Source organism: Rhododendron vialii, chromosome 9a (assembly GCF_030253575.1).
Source record: "Rhododendron vialii isolate Sample 1 chromosome 9a, ASM3025357v1".
NCBI classification, from domain to species: Eukaryota; Viridiplantae; Streptophyta; class Magnoliopsida; order Ericales; family Ericaceae; genus Rhododendron; species Rhododendron vialii.
In genome coordinates, this window is record NC_080565.1 from 561,219 (window position 1) to 580,613 (window position 19,395).

Here is a 19,395-nt window from a genome sequence, read left to right on the forward strand (position 1 = left end):
ACTTATTTTGATATGTTTCTTTATTTTTCGTAATTTTTTGTTTAGTCTTTCTTTGTAATTTTTTGGTTAATCGTTCGTCTTAACAAGACGAATCGAAAAAGTATAAAAATATGGACCGATGTTGAAAAAATTCAAATAGGACCCGGTTCCATTTTTCGTAACTTTTGTTTTCAAAACAATATACAGGGGACGGAGGCATGCATCCGAAAACATCATGGATGACTTCAAAGATGCTTTTAGGTTCAAGTATCACATCCGCGCGTTATGTCAATGACACTACTAAAGAAATATTATTAAATGAATGAAATTGGAATAAGACTTATGAATTGTGCTACTTTCATACCCACGTACACACCCAAGCATTGCCTAGAATATACTTCTATATGGATTTGGCATAAGGATCGGGCCTGTAACTTAATTCCCTAGAATATACTCCTATATGGATTTTCTTGAATAAAAAAATAAAAAAAAAACTACGTGGGGCGCGCGGGAATCGATCGAGTGGTGGTTTAGCGTGCCGTGGACAGACTGGAAGGAGTATTTTATTTTATTTTTTAAAATGCACCTCAAGCATTGCCCTCGCGTTTATAAATAGCAATCGGAAGAAGTATAATATTTATTCTGAGACAACAAAGTCAGAAGAGTTGATAAGAAAGATGGAAAACGAAGCAGCAGCAGCAGAGCAACAGCTGCAGGAGGAGGAGGAGGAGGTGATCTATTTCGATCCCAATGCCACCAAAATGGCACAAGTCGTTCAATCCGACCCATCTGGTATATATATTATACTTATATTATTATTCCATGTATACTTGTAGTGTATATATACTCGATGATCACCTATACAAATGAAATCACTGACTGGAATTTACTCTTTGCACGGGTTCTCCTTTTGGAGGTCGGAGATGCTGTCAAGCGGGGGTGCTTGCATGGCAACGGTGTTAAGCGGTCGATCTTGCTGTTCATCTCGACACAGACGACTCGGATCTAATCTTAGTGCATTAAAATTTGAACCGTCTAATGCTTGAATTAAGATCCGAGCCGTCAATTGTCGAGATAAATAACCGAATTGACCGCTCGACACAGCTGCACAGCATCCCTGGAAATCATCCGTGCCTAGTGTACGTCATTAACTTTTCCTTGTTACTCTTGAGTCTTGAGAAGGAAAAGATGGGGCCGGATGGCCATGGTATATATCCAGTTTTTTTTTTTATACCCAATAGAAGTGGGTATAAGGAATAGTGTATGATTTTGCTACCACCACATCAGAATATTTGTGCCCTTCTTATCGTTTCCAATTTCCTTTATTTCCCTTCTTACTTACGAGTAATTCTTTGTGGATTTTGTACTACTCTTTTTTTTTTTGTAAACCAGGAACATTAAATAGAAAAATTTAGGAGACATACAATAGTCTAGGGTATTCCACTCCATTGGCGTCTTTGCAAAGTTGCGAATTAATACAAGTCAGAGCAACATCAAATAAATGAAAATCGAGAGCATCATCAAATGACATATTAGCTAGTAAATTTGTTAGAACATATGTGAACGTTGAGTCCTACATCGGATAAATCAAAAAAGAGTTGGACCTTAATATACAATTAGATGGCTCATCACTTACAAGGCTTAGCCTTTTAAGTGGATATGGGTCATTCAATGTATATTGGGCCCAAGTAATGTGGTAGACTCTTTGCCGTTACTCCCTCATAAATTGAGCCTGAGCACGCAGTGGCGGGTCGATGCATCAGACGAACTCCCAACAAATGGTATCAGAGCCGATGGTTGACGATCTATGGGAAGACTCTCAGCGCACCATTGAATGCGTTTGCACAAAAAGACACTCGTGGAGCGGTATAAAGTCCAAAAAGGTGACTCCCGATGAAGCAAGGTGGCTCGATGTTGGAGTGCTGTATTGGATGGCTCATTGTCGATGGAGTTGACTCGTCGGGGAGCATGGTGCTATTGAATTAATGAGCACGATGGCTCTCAATGGAGTTCTCGTCGGGGAGCATTGTGCCAGTGACTAGGCACATTGGCTCTCAATTGAGAAGACTCTGAATCGATTGAGTGGTGCAGAATAAGTCCAGTTCGGGAGATAGGGTTGAGAGTATTGGATCATAATCAAGGGGGAGCTTGGATGCAAAGAGAGGTTAATGCCCAATGTTCGGTTCACACATGAGGGGGAGATTTGTTAGAACATATGTGAACGTTGAGTCCCACATCGGATAAACCAAAAAAGAGTTGGACCTTAATATACAATTAGATGGCTCACCACTTACAAGGCTTAGCCTTTTAAGTGGATATGGGCCCAAGTAATGTGGTAGACTCTTTGTCGTTACTCCCTCATAAATTGAGCCTTGAGCACGCAGTGGCGGGTCGATGCATCAGACGAACTCCCAACTGTCAGCACATTTGTTTCCTTCACGGTAGACATGGTCAATCTTCTTCACTTTCAGCTGTCTCATCAAGCATCTGCGATCATGAATGAGATTATTTAGAATGTGTCGGGGTTGATTTGGACCCATATATAATTAGCTGAATGGTTGTCCGAGCATCAATTTCCACACAGAGGGGGACAAGCTGCTTGCTGTGAGCGAGTTGTAGGCCATCCCTAATAGCCCATAATTCTGCTTCCAGGGCTGTCATTGGGCAGAGATCTGTGGAAGCCAACTATCCAGCTTCCTTTTTCATCTCTGATTAAACCACCTCCTGTGGCTTGTGTTAGATCCTTCTTGCATGCACCATCTGTATTTAATTTAAAGAAAGACGTGCCGGGAGAGCACCATTTCACAAGCACAGTACTTCTATTTCGCGAATCCAAGGCCGGAATTGCAACATGATGCCATTCAATTGAAGAAGTATTTTTTTTTTTTTATCCGCTCAAAATTCATTCATAATCAAAAACGTCATACGGCATCTACAGGTTTCAAACAAAATCACGAATAGGTACAACAAGAAGAACAGGAGGACTAATTGTAGCCTAAGACCAAGAACCTCTTCACACTGCCACTTACTCAAAGACAGGGTCGGGACACGTGAAGTATGAATCCAGACAACAAATCCCTTCGAGAATCAAAACCCTAATCGCAGTGATCAGTGCAGCACAGTGAAATCTATCTTCCCCAATGCAGTAATCCAAAAGCCACAACGCCGGCAAACTGCGAAGCAAAAATACAAAGTGATTTCCATTCGCAGGCATGGACGCCACTCCAAAGAGCAAACTCCCGTTGGCATGCAGGGTTCTGGCTGCGGAAGGGCAACTGTTGAAAAATCAACGCAACTCCATGGCCACAGCGGGCAGACCACCGATCAGAGGCAGCAACCAACCAAACTAGGACACAAAAAACTAACCAGACGCAAAGTTATTTGCCCACCACCACACCCTCCGGATCTGGGGGAAACCCAGACCGGAAACAAAGCCGGACTGAAATAGCTGGTGGAAACAGGACCGAAACAAAATAAAAAAAAAACCTAACCAAAAAAACCTCTGCCCTCCAACCTCACCTTATTGAACCACGCTGCCGCCCTAGCGGACTAGATCTGGTGGAGACAAAGTGGAGAGACGAAAAAGAACAAGCCTTACAAACACCGACTGCGAACGCCACCGTCGCTGGAAGCTTCCTTCGCCGGAGCTCAACCATATCCCTGCTTTGACCAATCGGAGGCAGGAAGCAAGACACAGGGGAAGGAAAGGAGGATGCGGGGGGTGGGGTGGCGGGGGGTGGAGGACAGGATAGGGCAGCCCCCACCCCCGACTGAAACTGCTCGCAGAAGACTAGAGAGAGAGAAGGAGAGGATTAGTGTTTTTAGTGTCCAAGCGGTCTTTTGCAATTGAAGAAGTATGATGCCATTCGGCCAAGTACTACGTACTCTGTTTTTGGTTGCGTTGATGCATTAGCACTTATATATATGGAGTTTATGTACTAAATTTTTTGTTATATTTGCATATCTTTATTTACAATTTTCTCTTACCTTTTTTTTTTTATAAATTCTTTACTGTATTCACTTGTTTCTTATTTTTTAAATTGAGTATTAGGTAAATCCAATCTATCCGTCATTGATCCAAATGGGTATGGGTTTGGGTTTGGGTGTCCTCAATTCAGTATGGTATGGGTATAAAATAATTCATGGAGTTTGGAGATGAGTTATGAAAAGTGTACCTCGTGCAAACCCAACCCATTGCCGTCCCTAACAAATGGAACCCATCATTCATCCAAATGGGTATGGGTATGGGTTTGGGTGTCCCCAATTCAGTATGGTATGGGTATACAATAATGCATGAAGTTTGGAGATAAGTTATGAAAAGAGTACCTCTTGCAAACCCGACCCGCTGCCTTCCCTAACAAATGGAACCTGTCATTGATCCAAATGACTTTATCAATTGGGAGCTTGCTGTCTGTTCTCTAAAGCATGCGTGTTGGCCCATGCGAACATTCCAATTTTGGCAATGAATGACTCAGATTTTATCTTGACAATGAATGGATAACTCTTCGGCCGAGATAAAATTTGAGCCATTTATTGCCGAAATTGGATGTCCCGAATGAGCTCACGCATGCTGTCCCTGAACAACAACCTCCCCCGGTTGGCTCAATAGTCAATAACAATCAGTCCATAAGTCAACTACCACATCTGATCGAGTCCAAAACTAGCCGTTCTGATCCAAATATTTTTTGGGTAAACTAAAACAAGCCAAAATTTTGAGCCTCTCTCTCTTTTCATTTTCTGCCAAAATCACCGTAGCAGCTGAAGGACGCATGTCAACCAGAGGCTCATTGGAAATCCCTGCAAATATAGATGAAAGAATCTGCAAATATAGATGCAAGAATCTATATATGGCCGCACAAAATCATAGAGTTGATAAAAAATTAGAGAAAAATGGAAAATGAAGCAGCAGAGCAACAGCAGGTGGAGATTCAGGTGATCTATTTGGATCCCGATGCCAGCCAAATGGCAGAAGTCGTTGAATCCGACCCATTTGGTATATAGTTTTTATTTTTTGAATTAAACGTGATGTACTGTGAGAAAATGACCTGTATCAAAAAAAACTTTCCCTCATTAAGAATCAAGTAGCTAGGTGGTAGTTGGGAGCTGCCATATATATATATATATATATATATATATATATAACACAGACATGTCAGACATGTGACACAACACAGATATTCAGATTTTTAAAAATTGAAGGACACAACACATTGCAAGACACGTCTTAAAAACATGTTTTTAGACAATGATACTAAAAAAAAAAAAAACTAAAACAAGTAAGGCTCTAATTGTAAATGCAACACCACATATACTTTAAATTTTACTCCTCATTATTTCATCCACAGAAGTATTTCAACGAAAAACATTTCATTACTTGTGTGTCTTTCGTACCAACAAATTAATCACCATTTGTCACACAAAAAATACAACTTTCTCAAGTTTTAGTTATATCTTAATTTCTAATTCGTTTATCACCCCCGACTTGTTTTCCAAGTATCTGGGAGTATTTTTTAATATGTCTCTGAAGTGTCCAACCAGAAAGTGTTAAAAAAAACAGAATACTTTGTATTTGAGCGTCGAACATGTGTCTAGAGAACGTCTGAAAAGTGTCGGTGTCCGACACCTGTACGTGACCTCTGACAAAGTTTCAGTGCTTCTGCCATTCATCCAGGTGGTTGGGAGGTGGTGGGTTTTAGCCCCCCCCCCAAAAAAAAAAAAAAAAAAACAAAACTGTGGGAGGGGAAAGAAATAAACCCGGAGACCCCAAAACAAGCAATGTGCTTCCATGCACCTCTTCCACACCCATTTCAGAAAAATCAATTGCTGCGACCCCCCCCCCCGCTTCTCTCTCTCTCTCTCGAACTTGGTTACACAGAAATACAGAATCGGGGAAGGTGGTGGTTATGTACGTTGGTGGATGGGGTGCTTGGTGGTGGTGTTGGCATCCACTAGCTGGGATGGGTACGTAGAGTACACACAGAGAGAATATATGGGTATCTACACAAATATACGGGCATTCTCGTCGTTGTAGTTAGAAGAAATGCACTTTAGGCCCGGAGAATATATTTTTGTACCAGGCGTGTGTGTTAAATGAACAGTGATATGGTTGGAATTTGTAAAGGTTCTTTGTAGTACTCCATAAACCAATACTATATGGTTATGTTTCAAAGGGGGCGCTTTCACTAATTTTTTTTTTGTGTGAAAATTTTCACTAAAAATTTTGTACTCCATAAACCAAAAACTCCTATTCGCATGGTTATGTTTATAATAAGTAAAGGAGGCGATCCACACTAGGTCCAAACCGCAATGGGTAAAATTGATGTTTATGTAATGAGTGTGTGATCAGGCAATTCCTTAGATTTACTGATTAATGAATTTATTAATAATCGAGGACTATGGATTATAATGATTAACTATCAAAGTTAGTATGATAAAAATTACCACTCCGTGTAAGTTTGTTTGTTGTTTATTTTACACATTTAGGAAATTTATCATTTTCATCATTGACATAGCCGTTTGATCAATTATCGTTCTTGATATTTTACAAGTTTGTACAACATATCCATTTGGATAAATTTATCCGGTTAAGACTTTTACATTGTACGGAATTTACTCCATTATTTAGCTTTTACATTTGAAATAGTTTCTACTGTTGCAATATTTTTCCTTTCAGAAAAAAGATTATAGAGAGAAGCTTAAAAATGTGGTAAGGCAAATGATTTAAATTGTCGTAGTTGTAGGAAATGAGAAATTTAGGAATAATTTGACTAATTGAAATCAAGTCTATTTGTTAGGGGGTATTATAGAATCTTTTTGAATTTTAAGACTTGTTTAGAAGTTACAAACAATGATATATAGAATGTGCTTAAAATTCCCAATTGTAAGGAGTTCTGGGCAAAATTCCCCATCTCTCTCTCTCTCTCTCTCTCTCTCTCTCTCTCTCTCTCTCTCTCTCTCAGGTGGTTGGCAAAAATGTTGGGAACAAGGGTTGACACCGTGGGATTTGGGTAAGCCAACGCCTGTGTTGGTACATCTTCACCAGACAGGTGCTCTTCGCACAGGCAGAGCTTTGATCCCTGGATGTGGCAGCGTAAGCCAATCTCTTTTTATCAATTTTCTCTTTTATAAGAACCGACGAGGGGAGGCTCTAGAAATATTCTATAACATGACATGATCATTAATAAATTGGATATGTACTAATTACCATACAAATAAAAATAAATAGATAATTTCAAATAAACACAATATAATCGAAAAAAGTCTATCTGCTTAATGGTGGGCAGTATAAAAATGTATGTTGTTCAGGGGGTGGTGCCCCAAGAGAGCCGAATAATTTTTTCCGATTAATATATACTCAATATCATTATCCTATGTTAGTTACGTAATTTGCAATTTTTTTTTTATGTCAATCGAATTTGAATGTACGACTTTTGTGCTTGAATAACAAAAATCAGTTATTTGTTTGGCGTTATTCGATCATAACCTACTTTATCAGTATCAGTAAGATCAAGTGTAGTCCTCAATACGACAAAGCTCGCCCATGGACTCCGGATGCCTGGGCGTACGGACGTTACCCCTTCTTTTCCTTTTTTTTTTTTTGAAGATGCTCCTTTTCCTTTTCATTCGAACAAAAATCAGGCTAACAAAAATCAGTTGTTTGTTTGGCGTTATTCGATAACCTACATTATTGGCAGCAGTAAAACTCCGTTCCGCTAAGAAAAATAAGTAATTTTTTTTAATTAAATGTATTGTATTATGAGAGAATCTGATATTTCGTAGTATTTAAAAAATAAGAATTTTAGCGGAACGGGCCCAAATAATGTTTTCTCAACAATTATTTTCCCTCCACGTATGTTTGAATGATTCAGTACGTAGATCAGTCTCTTATATATGCATGCATGTGTTAGGGATATGACGTGGTTGCCATTGCATGCCCTGAGCGATACGTTGTTGGACTGGACAAATCCGACAAAGCACATAAGAGGGCAAAAGAGGTAAGACCTGATCATTACTTGCATATTTGCATGCATGCACGTTACTAATTAAGGCTCTTTAACTACGTACAATTACAACCATCCATAAAGCGACTTTGACATTCGAGAATGGCGGCAAGTGCCACAGAAACACAGATGTCCAGACACAAATAGGCACACAAATATATTTGGATACGTGAGCACCATGTGCATTAATGCATGTGAAACTCACACTAATCGAACAGTTGCGAACAAAATTGTGTTTAAAGCTGTCTAAAGCATTTTCCTTCGAGGAAACCTCATCATCTTAGTTCTAAATATGGCCGGAAAAATCTTATACACATGGCCCCCTACAACACTGCATGCATGCAAGGGGATATCATAAACCAGTGGTTTCTTTTGGGAAATATACGTATTAATAATTTCTCATCACTTTTCCATTTTGGGCACAATTATTTGGAATGCAGTTGGCATCGTCATCACCAAATGCTGATTGTTTGACCTTCTTAAACGAAGACTTCTTTGCCTGGAAACCCACTGAGTTGTTTGATCTGATTTTTGACTACACGTAAGTCATTATTATTATTAGCATTTCCTAGGTTAATATTTTGTCGGAATCCAACGTACAGACCTCTTGATACTAGCTTTGTTTAACTAATCGAAGAATATAAACAGGTTCTTTTGTGCAATTGAACCTAGTATGAGACCAGCCTGGGCAAGCCAAATGCAGTATCTTTTGAAACCAGATGGAGAGCTAATTACGCTAATGTTTCCGGTTACCTCTCTCTCTCTCTCTCTCTCTCTCTCTCACTACAACAAAAAGCACAATCGCTGACATGCAAAAATGTCACCAAAAGTCCAAATTTTGTCACCTATTATCTTTGGTGACACAAGAAGAGGTGTCATTGTATCCATGACACTGAAAGTCAAGGGTGACAAAATTATGCAATTGTCACGGAATGTTGTCAACAGTGACAAAAATTTGATGTCACCGAAGACAAGTTTTCCGTGACACAATTGTCACCAAAAGTAACAGTGACAACAATAGGGTGTCACGAAAAATAGATTTTCTACGACAAAGGTTATTATGTCACGGAAAGTAACGATGACAGCACCATGTTGTCACAGAAAAGAGATTTTTCTGTGACAAAAGTTGTCACTAAAAGTACCTACCATGGCAACAAATTGTGTGTCACCAATAACCTATCGTAATAATAGACACACAACAGTGACAACCTCTTTTGTCACCAAAAATAAAACTTTAGTAGCAATACACACTTTATTCCATATATTATTTTCACCTGCTTACAACGTTTCAAATTTTTTTGTATCTTATGATTCAACTTAGCAAAACTTAAATTGCGAAGAAGCAAAATATCATTCAAATCAAATATCCAATAAGTCAACATTCATTATCCAACTTCAAAACCTTTTAAAACATTCATCCTCCAACAATAACCACTTCAAACTTAATAACATTACTGAAACTACAAAACATCCATATCCAAAAAGAACTCAAAACAAGTGTTTCATTTAACTACCAAAAAGTCTTCAACTCCATCTTGGTTAATTGCCAAAAAGCAACTCCATCTCCTTACTTACCTGTACAAAATTGCCAAAAAAAAAAGTAATTATGTAACATGTCAATCCTACGAAAGGTTCTGAAAAAGAAAGATTTTGCTTCAAGTTGTTATATAACGAATTATAGCATGACTCATGAGTGATTAAGCGAGCTACCCAATCTAGATTTTGATGTCATTCTACATAATATTGATGATATGCAACCTACGTAGCAACAAAACTACGCCATAATCGACACATGAACAACATTAATTCAAGCTTTGTCACAATTTGAAAACTACTAGTAAAAAAGCACGTGCAGCTTGGCCAAGTAATATCATAGAATCTCAGTATCATTCAACCTTGGTGTGAGAATATAACTCACAAATGCCGACACCAAAGAATACCAAGTAGATCGAGTCCAGCGATGAATCACAGTGTCCTTAAAGCAGATTTCGCCCTCGCCAAGGTGTCCTTAAAGTAGATCGAGTCCAGCGATGTATGTGTGCTCTCTGAATTTTGGATGCATGAAATGGCTAGATGCAATCTATTTAAATAGGCAGACAAGTGACTATCCGAACAGGTACGACTTGGTTCACACAGGGTCACGCTTGAACTGTTGCACTGGTTCATAAACCGAGTGTTGCAATGGTTCAAAACTCGCATTGGTTCGGTTTGCTTCCGAAAAACCATGTAAAACCATGCTAGGGATATTTGTGGAAAGCAAAAAGTAGGAAAAATCTTCATACATTTAAAAGTAGTATAGATCAAAAGATAACAGTTTACAAGAATAAAGCAAGAATAATGTAATTAAGGCATTGATATACTCACAGTGGTTGCTAGAATTTATATGCGTTTCGGCTTGCAAGTAAGCTTTCACGGCCTCAATTCAAGCCCTATGAATTTACCAACATACAAACAACTGTCAATAATCTATATCTAGTAACAAAGTGCTCTAAGTGTAAGCTTAACTATCGCTATTGAACTCAATCGCCCGCCTATATGACATTAGACACGCTGTAAAAGGTACAACTCAGATTCAGATCTTACTAAATGAGGACTTCCTGTGCCTTCTCCGAAAAGAGCCTAGGATCCTTAGACTGCTGCCTAAATGACGAGAAAACTACAAAATGAAGCTAACAAGTGAGTCTCGCAGCACTACTCCAAAATCAAGCAAGCAGCCCTGTCTGCTTTATATGAAGTAATACAAGAAAAATTAAGTTTTTGAGTGCTGCAAAGCATAGGAACAAGATTTTTTTATTTTTTTTAAGGAACTCAAACGGAACCAACTTGGCACCATTTCTTCTCAAGTGGTGGTTGAATTTGAGCCTTTATGTGCATTTCAACATACCATCCTGCCACCACAATTTTCAATGTCTACTATATTTTAAGACAAGAATGATAAGAACTATGCCAAATTGATGCAAAGCAAGATAACTAGAAATGGGCAAAACAGATATTGCACAGGTGCACTAGCGACCTTATGTACTCAACCGTATATTTAGAAGTTAGTAGACCTCGGGTTCTGGTAAATTTATGAACACTTGTTTTGTTTAATGGTTGATAATCTGAGTTTGAGTCTTTCTGATCCTAAGTAAACAGTAAGGGTGAATCCCTCCTTCGAAATAGAAATTAAAAGGCATAGGGTATACTTTTGTATAGGTTAAATACAGTTTGTTGTTAAGGGAATTTCCCACTAGCTTTATTTATGTTTTTGTTTCATTGTTCTGGATGATCTTGGTATGGGTTTGAGTTTCCTACTCGTATGGGAATTATGATAATTTGTGTTTGGCATTTCTAGTCATTATGATAATTTGTGTCTGGCATTTCTAGTCATCCTCCTCCTGCTGCTTCTTCTCGTTCATCAAAAGCAAACAACCAACTCTATAGCTTCCAAACAAACCCAATTTACCCCCAAAAGCATTGATGGCTGGCATCAAACTCTAACCAAGCCCTGCCTCTAAACATCAAATAAAACTCAAAAAACTGTTTGTTTCATACTTCTACTATCAGGATTCTGAAATTCTAACAAATTGCCTTTTTGGAAACAAATCCAATGGTAGCCCCTCCAACTAATCAGCCCCTCCTATTATTCCTCTTCCAATTTTAAATGGACTCTTTGATATTTGCAAAATACCCTTTCATGTCAGGCATTGGACACTTGAATAAGGATACGATCATATGTGTCCAGCATGTCTAGCTGAAAATACGGAAATTATGTCCAACTAAGAAAGGTAACTGCCAGTACCTCATACAATGTTTCACCAAGTTGTGGAGCATATGCTTCCCTGTAAGAAACAGCTTTCCTTCGGCGCTTCCCTTTACCTAGAGCAGCTTCCTCCTCAGTCTGATGTTTCTCCCACCTACATGACCAGAGAATAAAAAAATTAACAAGATATGAGGAAAAGAATCCAAATTGACTTCACAAGGAATTCACGTTTCCCTTCTTACAAAGAGTGTTTTGCTTTAGGGGTCAGGACTATAGTACATAGATTCTTATGTACACACATTCATGTTCCTGAATTTCATTATGTTGCCCAAGTAGCCAAATTAGGTTAGCATTAAGGGATTCTTCCCCCTCTTTACTGCATTTTGTCTGCAAATAAATCAAGCAAATGAAGTTAAGAAGCCAGAGTAAGCGCATGTGAAAGTTCCTCTGATATGAAAAGAAGACTTGAACATGAGTCTCTTTGTCGGGGATGTGCAACCAAAGCTCCCTCAATGCAATAAACAAGTTGTTACTAAGCCAACTATTATGGTTAATCACATAAAAACAGTAGAAAACAGTTGATTCCAGGAACAATTGGGCAAGGACAAAGCTAGAATAACCTGTCAAAGGGGAAACTAGGAAGTCTATACAATATAAAAAAGTTCACTGCTACACTTGTGCATAATACAAAAGGCACTCATTAATATTTAATTAGGTATAGATTTTTTTTATACCATCTTGCTATCAGCATGGATAACAGAGTTGAACAACAGTGAATGACGTTTCTTCTTTGAAATCTTTTGAAGTCATGGAGAAAAATAGGACCTTACAAATGGAAACTCAAAGATGTTTACTCCAATTTGATGGGAATATAATTGAAGTTGGAAAAAAAAGAGAGTTGGATTTTGAAATAAGTGTAAGTACACTGTTGCAAGTTATATCTCAATTGATTATTTTTGTTAATAGCATTCAGGATGTTACATTGAATTTCTAGAAGCCAGGGCTCACCCTTGACCACTCGGCAATATGTGCAGAAACAAACTCACACTATACACTGTAACACTGAACAATCCGTTATTAAGAATGGAACCCATGACCTCCCCACTGAACAATACAATCTATGACATGAAGTAGTTTTAGTCCCAATGATAGTAAGGCAATCAGGGGGGCTGTTTGTAAAAGCGTTAATCACAGCCATCCCCATTCCCACCCAAGAAATTAGAGCTCTTATGATATATCTGTTCCTTCTAAAGGTTAAGAAAACAGGCTTCTAACGCCCCATAACTGCATCCCACCTCGCATGGGGGAGAGGCAACTAGACTAACACACCTCTGTACTGAATGTGATGCATAAAGACAGACCACTGTGCTCAATCATAACAAATGGGAGCAAATGCAAAATCTTGAACAAAATACTCCCAATAACGAAAGATCAGATCTCACATTGAGTGGTAGGAACCAAAGACCTCCCACAATGAAAGATTAGATACCACGTCGAGTTACCAACTGACCCAAAGACTCAAGTTGTTAGGAAATGGGACCAACAACAATATATCAAGCCTGTGGAAACCTTTTAATGAAACAGGAAACGAGGGAAAAACATAACAGTGACAGAGACTTCCATGGCATATTAATACTTGTATAAAGTTACATGTGGAAGAAAAAAAGACTTCTCCAGTAACAGAGACTTCAAAGACTTCTCCATGACTCCATACATTTTATCATTCTGAGGTCAAGGAAATTTTAACAATCTTGTATACTATTGAAGTAATCTGATTTCTTTCCCTCACCGAAAGCCCTAATTTTCGAGCAACCATAATTTCAGATTTGGGGGTTTTCAAAAATTAGGGAAAACCAAATTTTTATTAGGATCAAAGTAACGTAGGAAGAAACGAAAAAAATAGGGAAGATTATTAGGGTGAAAACGAGTGATTTACCAGTTTCGTTCGTGGGCAGATTAAAAAAACAGAAAAGCCAAGGACCAAAGCCTATTGGAACACCGCCATTCTACAAAAGCAGCCAAAGACCAGATATCTTACCAAGAGTGGCCCTCATTGTTCTAAAATTTCAGAAATAAGTAATAAATTTCGGCACATTTAACCTCGTTCTTCCAAAATAAATGGTCAGCCGAAACCCATACTGAAAACGAAATCTTCAAGATCGAACATCTCAAATAAAACAGATACATTTGATTTTGACTATCGTGAGGATACCTTAGCTTCCGATTCAAACTTTAAATCAACAAAATCAAATAAAAAACTCACATGCAAAACAAAAAATCCATGAAATCGGAAGAATGGAGAGTGGAGGAATACCAGAAATCACAGAGTGTGGTGGTGGTGCTGGCGAGTTCGGGCCGGCGAGGAAGGGAGCGGAGATGAAGTGTGCTGCCTTTTCAGTGAAGATAGAATCAAAAAAAAAAATGTTTAGCTAGACGAAGTTAAGAGAGAGATCGAGAGAGACAGAGACACATTTCGTGATCGAGAGAGAGAACGACAGGGCGAAATACTGAGAGGGACAAAAAAAGACCTGGGCTGATCGGAGCGACGGCCGCCGGTTTGTTGTCAGGGTCACCGTTCGCTGATGATGGAAGTCTTCAGAGTGACTGGAGCGTGGCTGCGGGTGTGGAGAGAGACAGAGTAAAAGTGGAGGGAGGCAGCGTGAAAAAGAGAAATTAGGGCTTGTTTTTGGTGACAAAACAAAACGGATGAAACGACGTCATTTTGACTTAAAAAAAATTATTTTACTTCTTATAAGCGCGGCAAAATGAATTGGAGCCCGGGTGGGCGAAAATTCAGAACTTTCGGTGACAACTTTATATTTGTCATCGAAATTTGTCTTCGGTGACAAATTTTTTGTCACCAAATCTTCTCATTATTTAGCCTGGTTACTCAAAGGTTTTTGGTGACAAACAGTAAAATTGCTTGTCACCGTTGAGTATATTCCGTGTCAACACCAATTTTTTGTCACCAAAAAGCACCAAAGGGTGTCACCATTGGTGTTTTTTGTTGTAGTGTCTCTCTCTCTCTCTCTGTGCTTCGTTAGCAAAATTTCTTCATATGATATATCACGGCAAGTTACTATTTTTATCAGCGGCAACTTCCCCTATGTTCGGAAATTGATCGAGGAAGATAGAGAGGAGAAGATAAGGGAAATGATTTCATTTATTTTGTTTGATTTTATAAAAGAGGAAGAAAAATCAAAGGGAATTGTGAGAGAGAAGAAAAGTTGATTTCGACTATTGAGGAGAAATTTTTTTATTTGCTTTTATCTTTATTTTTTTATTTTTTCTTCCTGGCATAACAGACCATATGTTTTTGTGATCTTGAGACATATATACATATATATATATATACGCGCGCGCGAAGTACCATACCCCCAAATTTATTAAAGATTTGTCATCCTTCTATGTAAAGGTTTTAAAAGATTATTTCTTCTAGCAGAAATGTTATGATCGATATACATGAAACTCAATCAATGAAACTGTTCGGGAAATGAAATGAATTGTCCAGATTCATTGTAATCGAAAGATTTCATGGATTGAATTTCATGTATTATACTACCCACTCATCTTCTGGTTCTGGCGCGGATTGGTTTGTAAATTTCCAACATATAGTCATAGTTTATTGATTTGGTGGCAGATTACCAATCATGCTTGGGGCCCACCGTACAAAGTATCAATTGCTGAGTACGACTCTCTACCCTTCAATTTAATTGTTTGTTATAAGGAAAATGTTTCAATACACACCACCTATTTTTAAGAAATATATTTGATGAATGATACGTTTCTTGGATAATCTTATCAAACTATCGTAATTGATTTTCGTGAGTGTAGTTATGAAGAGCTGTTGCGTCCCTTGGGATTTAAACCTATATCCACTGTGGAAAATGAGTTGGCTACTGGAGATCGCGAGGTATATATATGTGTGAAGTACTGATCCATGAATTTCTTTGTTACAGTAATTTAATTTGCCTTGTTCTCTTCTCTTCTCAAAAAGAATTTTTTAAAAAATTCTCCCTAGATTCTCCCTACTTTCACTATTTTTCTCTCTATCTCTCTCCACTTATTACCCCTACCATTTTTTAAAAAACTTTTCAAAACACAATCCAAACACAGCAGTATGCAAAATTTGATGGTAGGGATGAGAATTTCGAACATGGCCCATTAACACATATAAACCCAAACACGAAATTAGATTGTTTAAGTCGATCGCTTGTTTACACGAACACAAATTTAATATGACATGACTCGCCAATACGAAAATTAAACAGGAAGAATATGATTGGACTATCGGAATTACTCGATACGGAAATAGATAACCATTTAGGGGGTGTTCGGACAAATAAGCCAAAGTGGCTTATTTTTTGTCCTTATTCAAAAAAATTTCATATCACTTGGCTTATCCTCATTTTTTTGGGGATTATTGCATCTTCATGACGAGAGGAATCTAAAAAGTATAATATTCTGATCGAAATTCAATATTTTTTGAATAAAGACAAAAAAAGTGGCTTATTGACTTATTTTTGTTTTTATGTGGATTTATTTGGCTCATTTTTGATGGAAAAGCCAATGACTTTTTTAGAAGAACAAGCGCTTACTTTCTCGCGTCAACCTGCACATGAACCCGAAGAAAACAACGGAAAGAAGTCCAATGCCGTAAAATTACATTGGAGATTTCTCCTGGCCCATTATCAATATCATAGGCTAAGGTGTACGTTTCTTTCTTTTTCGTGATGTACCGTACCCTAGCTAATCAAGTTTCTAATAAAATATATTTTTTTGCCGATTTAAAAATATTTACATTGGAGATATATATATATATATATATATGTATATGTTCATTATGTCTTATGTTAACTAGTTATATACCTCTAAGTTTGAAGTTTTATGTTATTTTCTTTTCAGGGAAGAGAGATGCTTGGAAGGTGGAAAAAAGTTTGATAGCCAATCATTAATGCTGTGAAAATGGATATATACTTTCTGGGGAAAATCTACAATGCACACCCCTTAAAATGGTATATTATATGCACCTATTTTATAATTTATTTTTAACATTTTAGCGTGTTTCGTAACTTTTGTTCTAGAATTCATAACTTTTTAGCAGTACGATTCGTAAAATTTTTATTATGATTCATAACATTTTGGTGTATCTCGTAACCTTTATACGATTCGTAACTTTTTAGCAATATGATTCGTAACATTTTCTCTATAATTCGTAACATTTTGGAGGTGCATATAATACACATCCAAATAAAAGATATGTATTGTAGTCTTTCCTTATAATTCTGTTTGTAGTGAATTTTAGTTGAGATCTCATATATACTTCTTCGTTCTTGTAGTACGTGCAGTGTCCGGGATCATTGTTGAAGTTAGTTTTTTTGTGCACCCAGATATTGAAGTTGCGGTAAAATAAAGATATATGTTTGTGAAAACGTTTAATTGTAAGCAAAAATAAGTGCATATATAACAATTAATTAAATTTGGAATTATTTCGTAAATGTTTAGCTAGTATATATAATATCGATCTTCGGTTCTTTTCTTTATTATTATTACACATAAATGTTGCGATACAAGTGCATGGTGCTCCTGTGGCTAGTCACTACTGTGGCCTCGTTTCAAAATATTTTCTTAAAAAATAAGTATTTATTTTACATTTTCAAACTCAAAAATAATATAAATGAAAAATAATTTTTCAATTTTTTTTTGCACCGTATAAAAGATCTAAATGAAATTTATCAAACAAGATCTATATTAATAGAAAAATTATTTACGTAAACACATAATTTTTGAGCTTGAAATTGCCTTCTTAAAAAAATAAGTACTTATTTCCCTTTCGGGAACGGAGCCTGACTACTGACTACATATATATCTTAGTTGGCTGCCATATTAGTTTTTTTTTTTTTTTGAAGATGTCAATGTATTCCAAAACTCATCTCAAGTCATTACACAAAATTGAATTTAGTCCGGACGAAATACAACCCGAATGAAATAAAAGCTTTTTATCGATGCATCTAGACGCTATTCAGTGAGCTGCTTTGTTCTGTACTCTGCTGCACCACGCGAAGGACCACTGCCTTGTTCTTGCCCATTCTTTGACGTCTTTAACCACAGCTTCGATTTCCCAGGGACACTGTGACTTGGAGTCACTGATGTAGCTCACCAGATTCTTACAATCAGATTCAAAGATTAAATTTTGGAGATTTTGGCCTGTACAGCCATCACACAAGCTATCCTTAGTGCTCAAGCTTCAATGCAGAGAGCAGATGAAACCATTGTTTTACCACACTGCCATGCCAGAGCTAATCCACCACTATCTCTAGCAAGAATGTCAAAGGCAGCTAAGCTGTGGGAAGATTTAAATGCTCCATCACAGTTTATATTTATCACCGATGAACAAGGATGGGACCAGGGGAGGTCTAGTAGCGGCGATCGCCACGACAAGAATTTTAGAAAATGCAATTATTATATGTAAAAAAAATAATTATGCCCAACTTATATAGTCTTGCAACTACTAAATTTTTTTAGTATACATTTCGCTACTGCTAGGGTAAAATCTTTGTTCCGTCCTTGCCGATGAAGGAGGTGGCAACCACCTCACCACCCGGCTAGGCCTAGGAAGGCCCTCCTCCAGACCTTTCCATATCGTTTGCAAATAATCAACGTTTGCTGACCCAGCTTGTTCAATTACTTTTGTTGGATTCAGCTTCCTGCCGTTGAAAACAAAACTATTCCTTGCCTTCCAAATTGCCCAGCAAATATCGAAGATAGCTCCGACAATCTCCCTGCTTGATTCCTTTGCTAGGCACCCATATAACAGTTCCTCTATCCACTTATTCACTGCCGTAATCTCTCTCTGGAGAACCCAATACGCCTTTCCACTTCCAAACCAAACTGCCCTGCTCCGTGGACAATGGAAAAGGAGATGTTCAATTGTTTCGTTCGTGCTTGCACAGATTGGGCATGTTGGGTTGGTGATACATTTCCTACAAAAAAGATTTTCTCGACAGGCCACCCAATTTTGAGCAGCTTTCCACATAAACATACGAACTTTCGGAGCCGTGGGAATAGACCACAATTTCTTCCACATCACTTCAGAAGGAATGAAAGAACAAGAAGGGGTGGCAGGTTTTAACGTTAAATTCCTCATCCTCCTTTGAGCATAGCCCGACTTGACAGAAAACTCTCCATTCTTAGTATGACGCCAAATGACACAATCAGAGAAATTTACATAGCTTATGGGGATTTTGCAGACCTCTTGTACCTCACTATCAGGAATACATCCCTTTAGCTTTTCTCTGTTCCATATCAGTTGGATGGCGGTATTTGCTGCTGTGTGCAGGTTCAATTGGCCTGGTTTCAAAATAAAAAAATTACAGTTTTTCTTTTTTTGTTTTTTTTTTTAAATTTTAAAAATGAAGTTCGGATCGGATTGATAACGGATTTAATCCGAGTCGATCTGAATTTAATACGATCTGTATTTGGATTACCGAATTCGAATTATCGGATCGACATTATCGAATTTTTCGGATTAGATTCGAATTGAATCCGGTCTGTTGATAGACCTAGCTGAATGTGACATTTTTCATCAAAATTTTAACCGAATGAAAACGGAAGAAGCAATTCCATTAGTTAGAGGGAGTAAAGTGACAAAAAATAGTTAGAGGGGATTAACTA

The 19,395-nt window shown here is 37.7% G+C and overlaps 2 protein-coding genes and 1 long non-coding RNA gene across 5 annotated transcripts; 1 reads left to right on the forward strand and 2 right to left on the reverse strand.

Annotated features, from left to right (window-relative positions):
- Nucleotides 1–566: 566 nt before the first annotated feature.
- On the forward strand, nucleotides 567–16,858 carry LOC131301814 (probable thiol methyltransferase 2). 2 transcript variants are annotated; one of them, XM_058328264.1, is made up of 8 exons: nucleotides 572–771; nucleotides 6,939–7,069; nucleotides 7,887–7,973; nucleotides 8,420–8,520; nucleotides 8,628–8,727; nucleotides 15,362–15,408; nucleotides 15,556–15,634; nucleotides 16,627–16,858. In XM_058328264.1, exons 1-8 carry the CDS (start codon nucleotides 657–659, stop codon nucleotides 16,660–16,662), a joined length of 696 nt encoding a protein of 231 aa, XP_058184247.1. In that variant the 5' UTR covers nucleotides 572–656; the 3' UTR covers nucleotides 16,663–16,858. The 2 variants fall into 2 exon arrangements, with proteins under 2 accessions (XP_058184248.1, XP_058184247.1); XM_058328265.1 differs by lacking the exon at nucleotides 7,887–7,973 and having other exon boundaries at nucleotides 567–771.
- Nucleotides 9,312–14,685, reverse strand: LOC131301815 (uncharacterized). Of its 2 annotated transcripts, XR_009191446.1 has the most exons (6): nucleotides 14,250–14,685; nucleotides 14,036–14,111; nucleotides 11,761–11,875; nucleotides 10,563–10,635; nucleotides 10,344–10,408; nucleotides 9,312–9,554 (listed from the first exon to the last, which is right to left on the reverse strand). It is a non-coding gene; the product is annotated as an uncharacterized LOC131301815 (long non-coding RNA). The 2 variants fall into 2 exon arrangements; XR_009191445.1 differs by lacking the exon at nucleotides 10,563–10,635 and having other exon boundaries at nucleotides 14,250–14,677.
- Nucleotides 16,859–17,739: 881 nt separating the features above from the next.
- On the reverse strand, nucleotides 17,740–19,347 carry LOC131301564 (uncharacterized). Its single transcript, XM_058327926.1, has 4 exons — nucleotides 19,320–19,347; nucleotides 18,315–19,071; nucleotides 18,003–18,064; nucleotides 17,740–17,867 (listed from the first exon to the last, which is right to left on the reverse strand). The coding sequence occupies exons 1-4, from the start codon at nucleotides 19,345–19,347 to the stop codon at nucleotides 17,740–17,742; spliced, it is 975 nt and encodes a 324-aa protein (XP_058183909.1).
- Nucleotides 19,348–19,395: the final 48 nt, after the last annotated feature.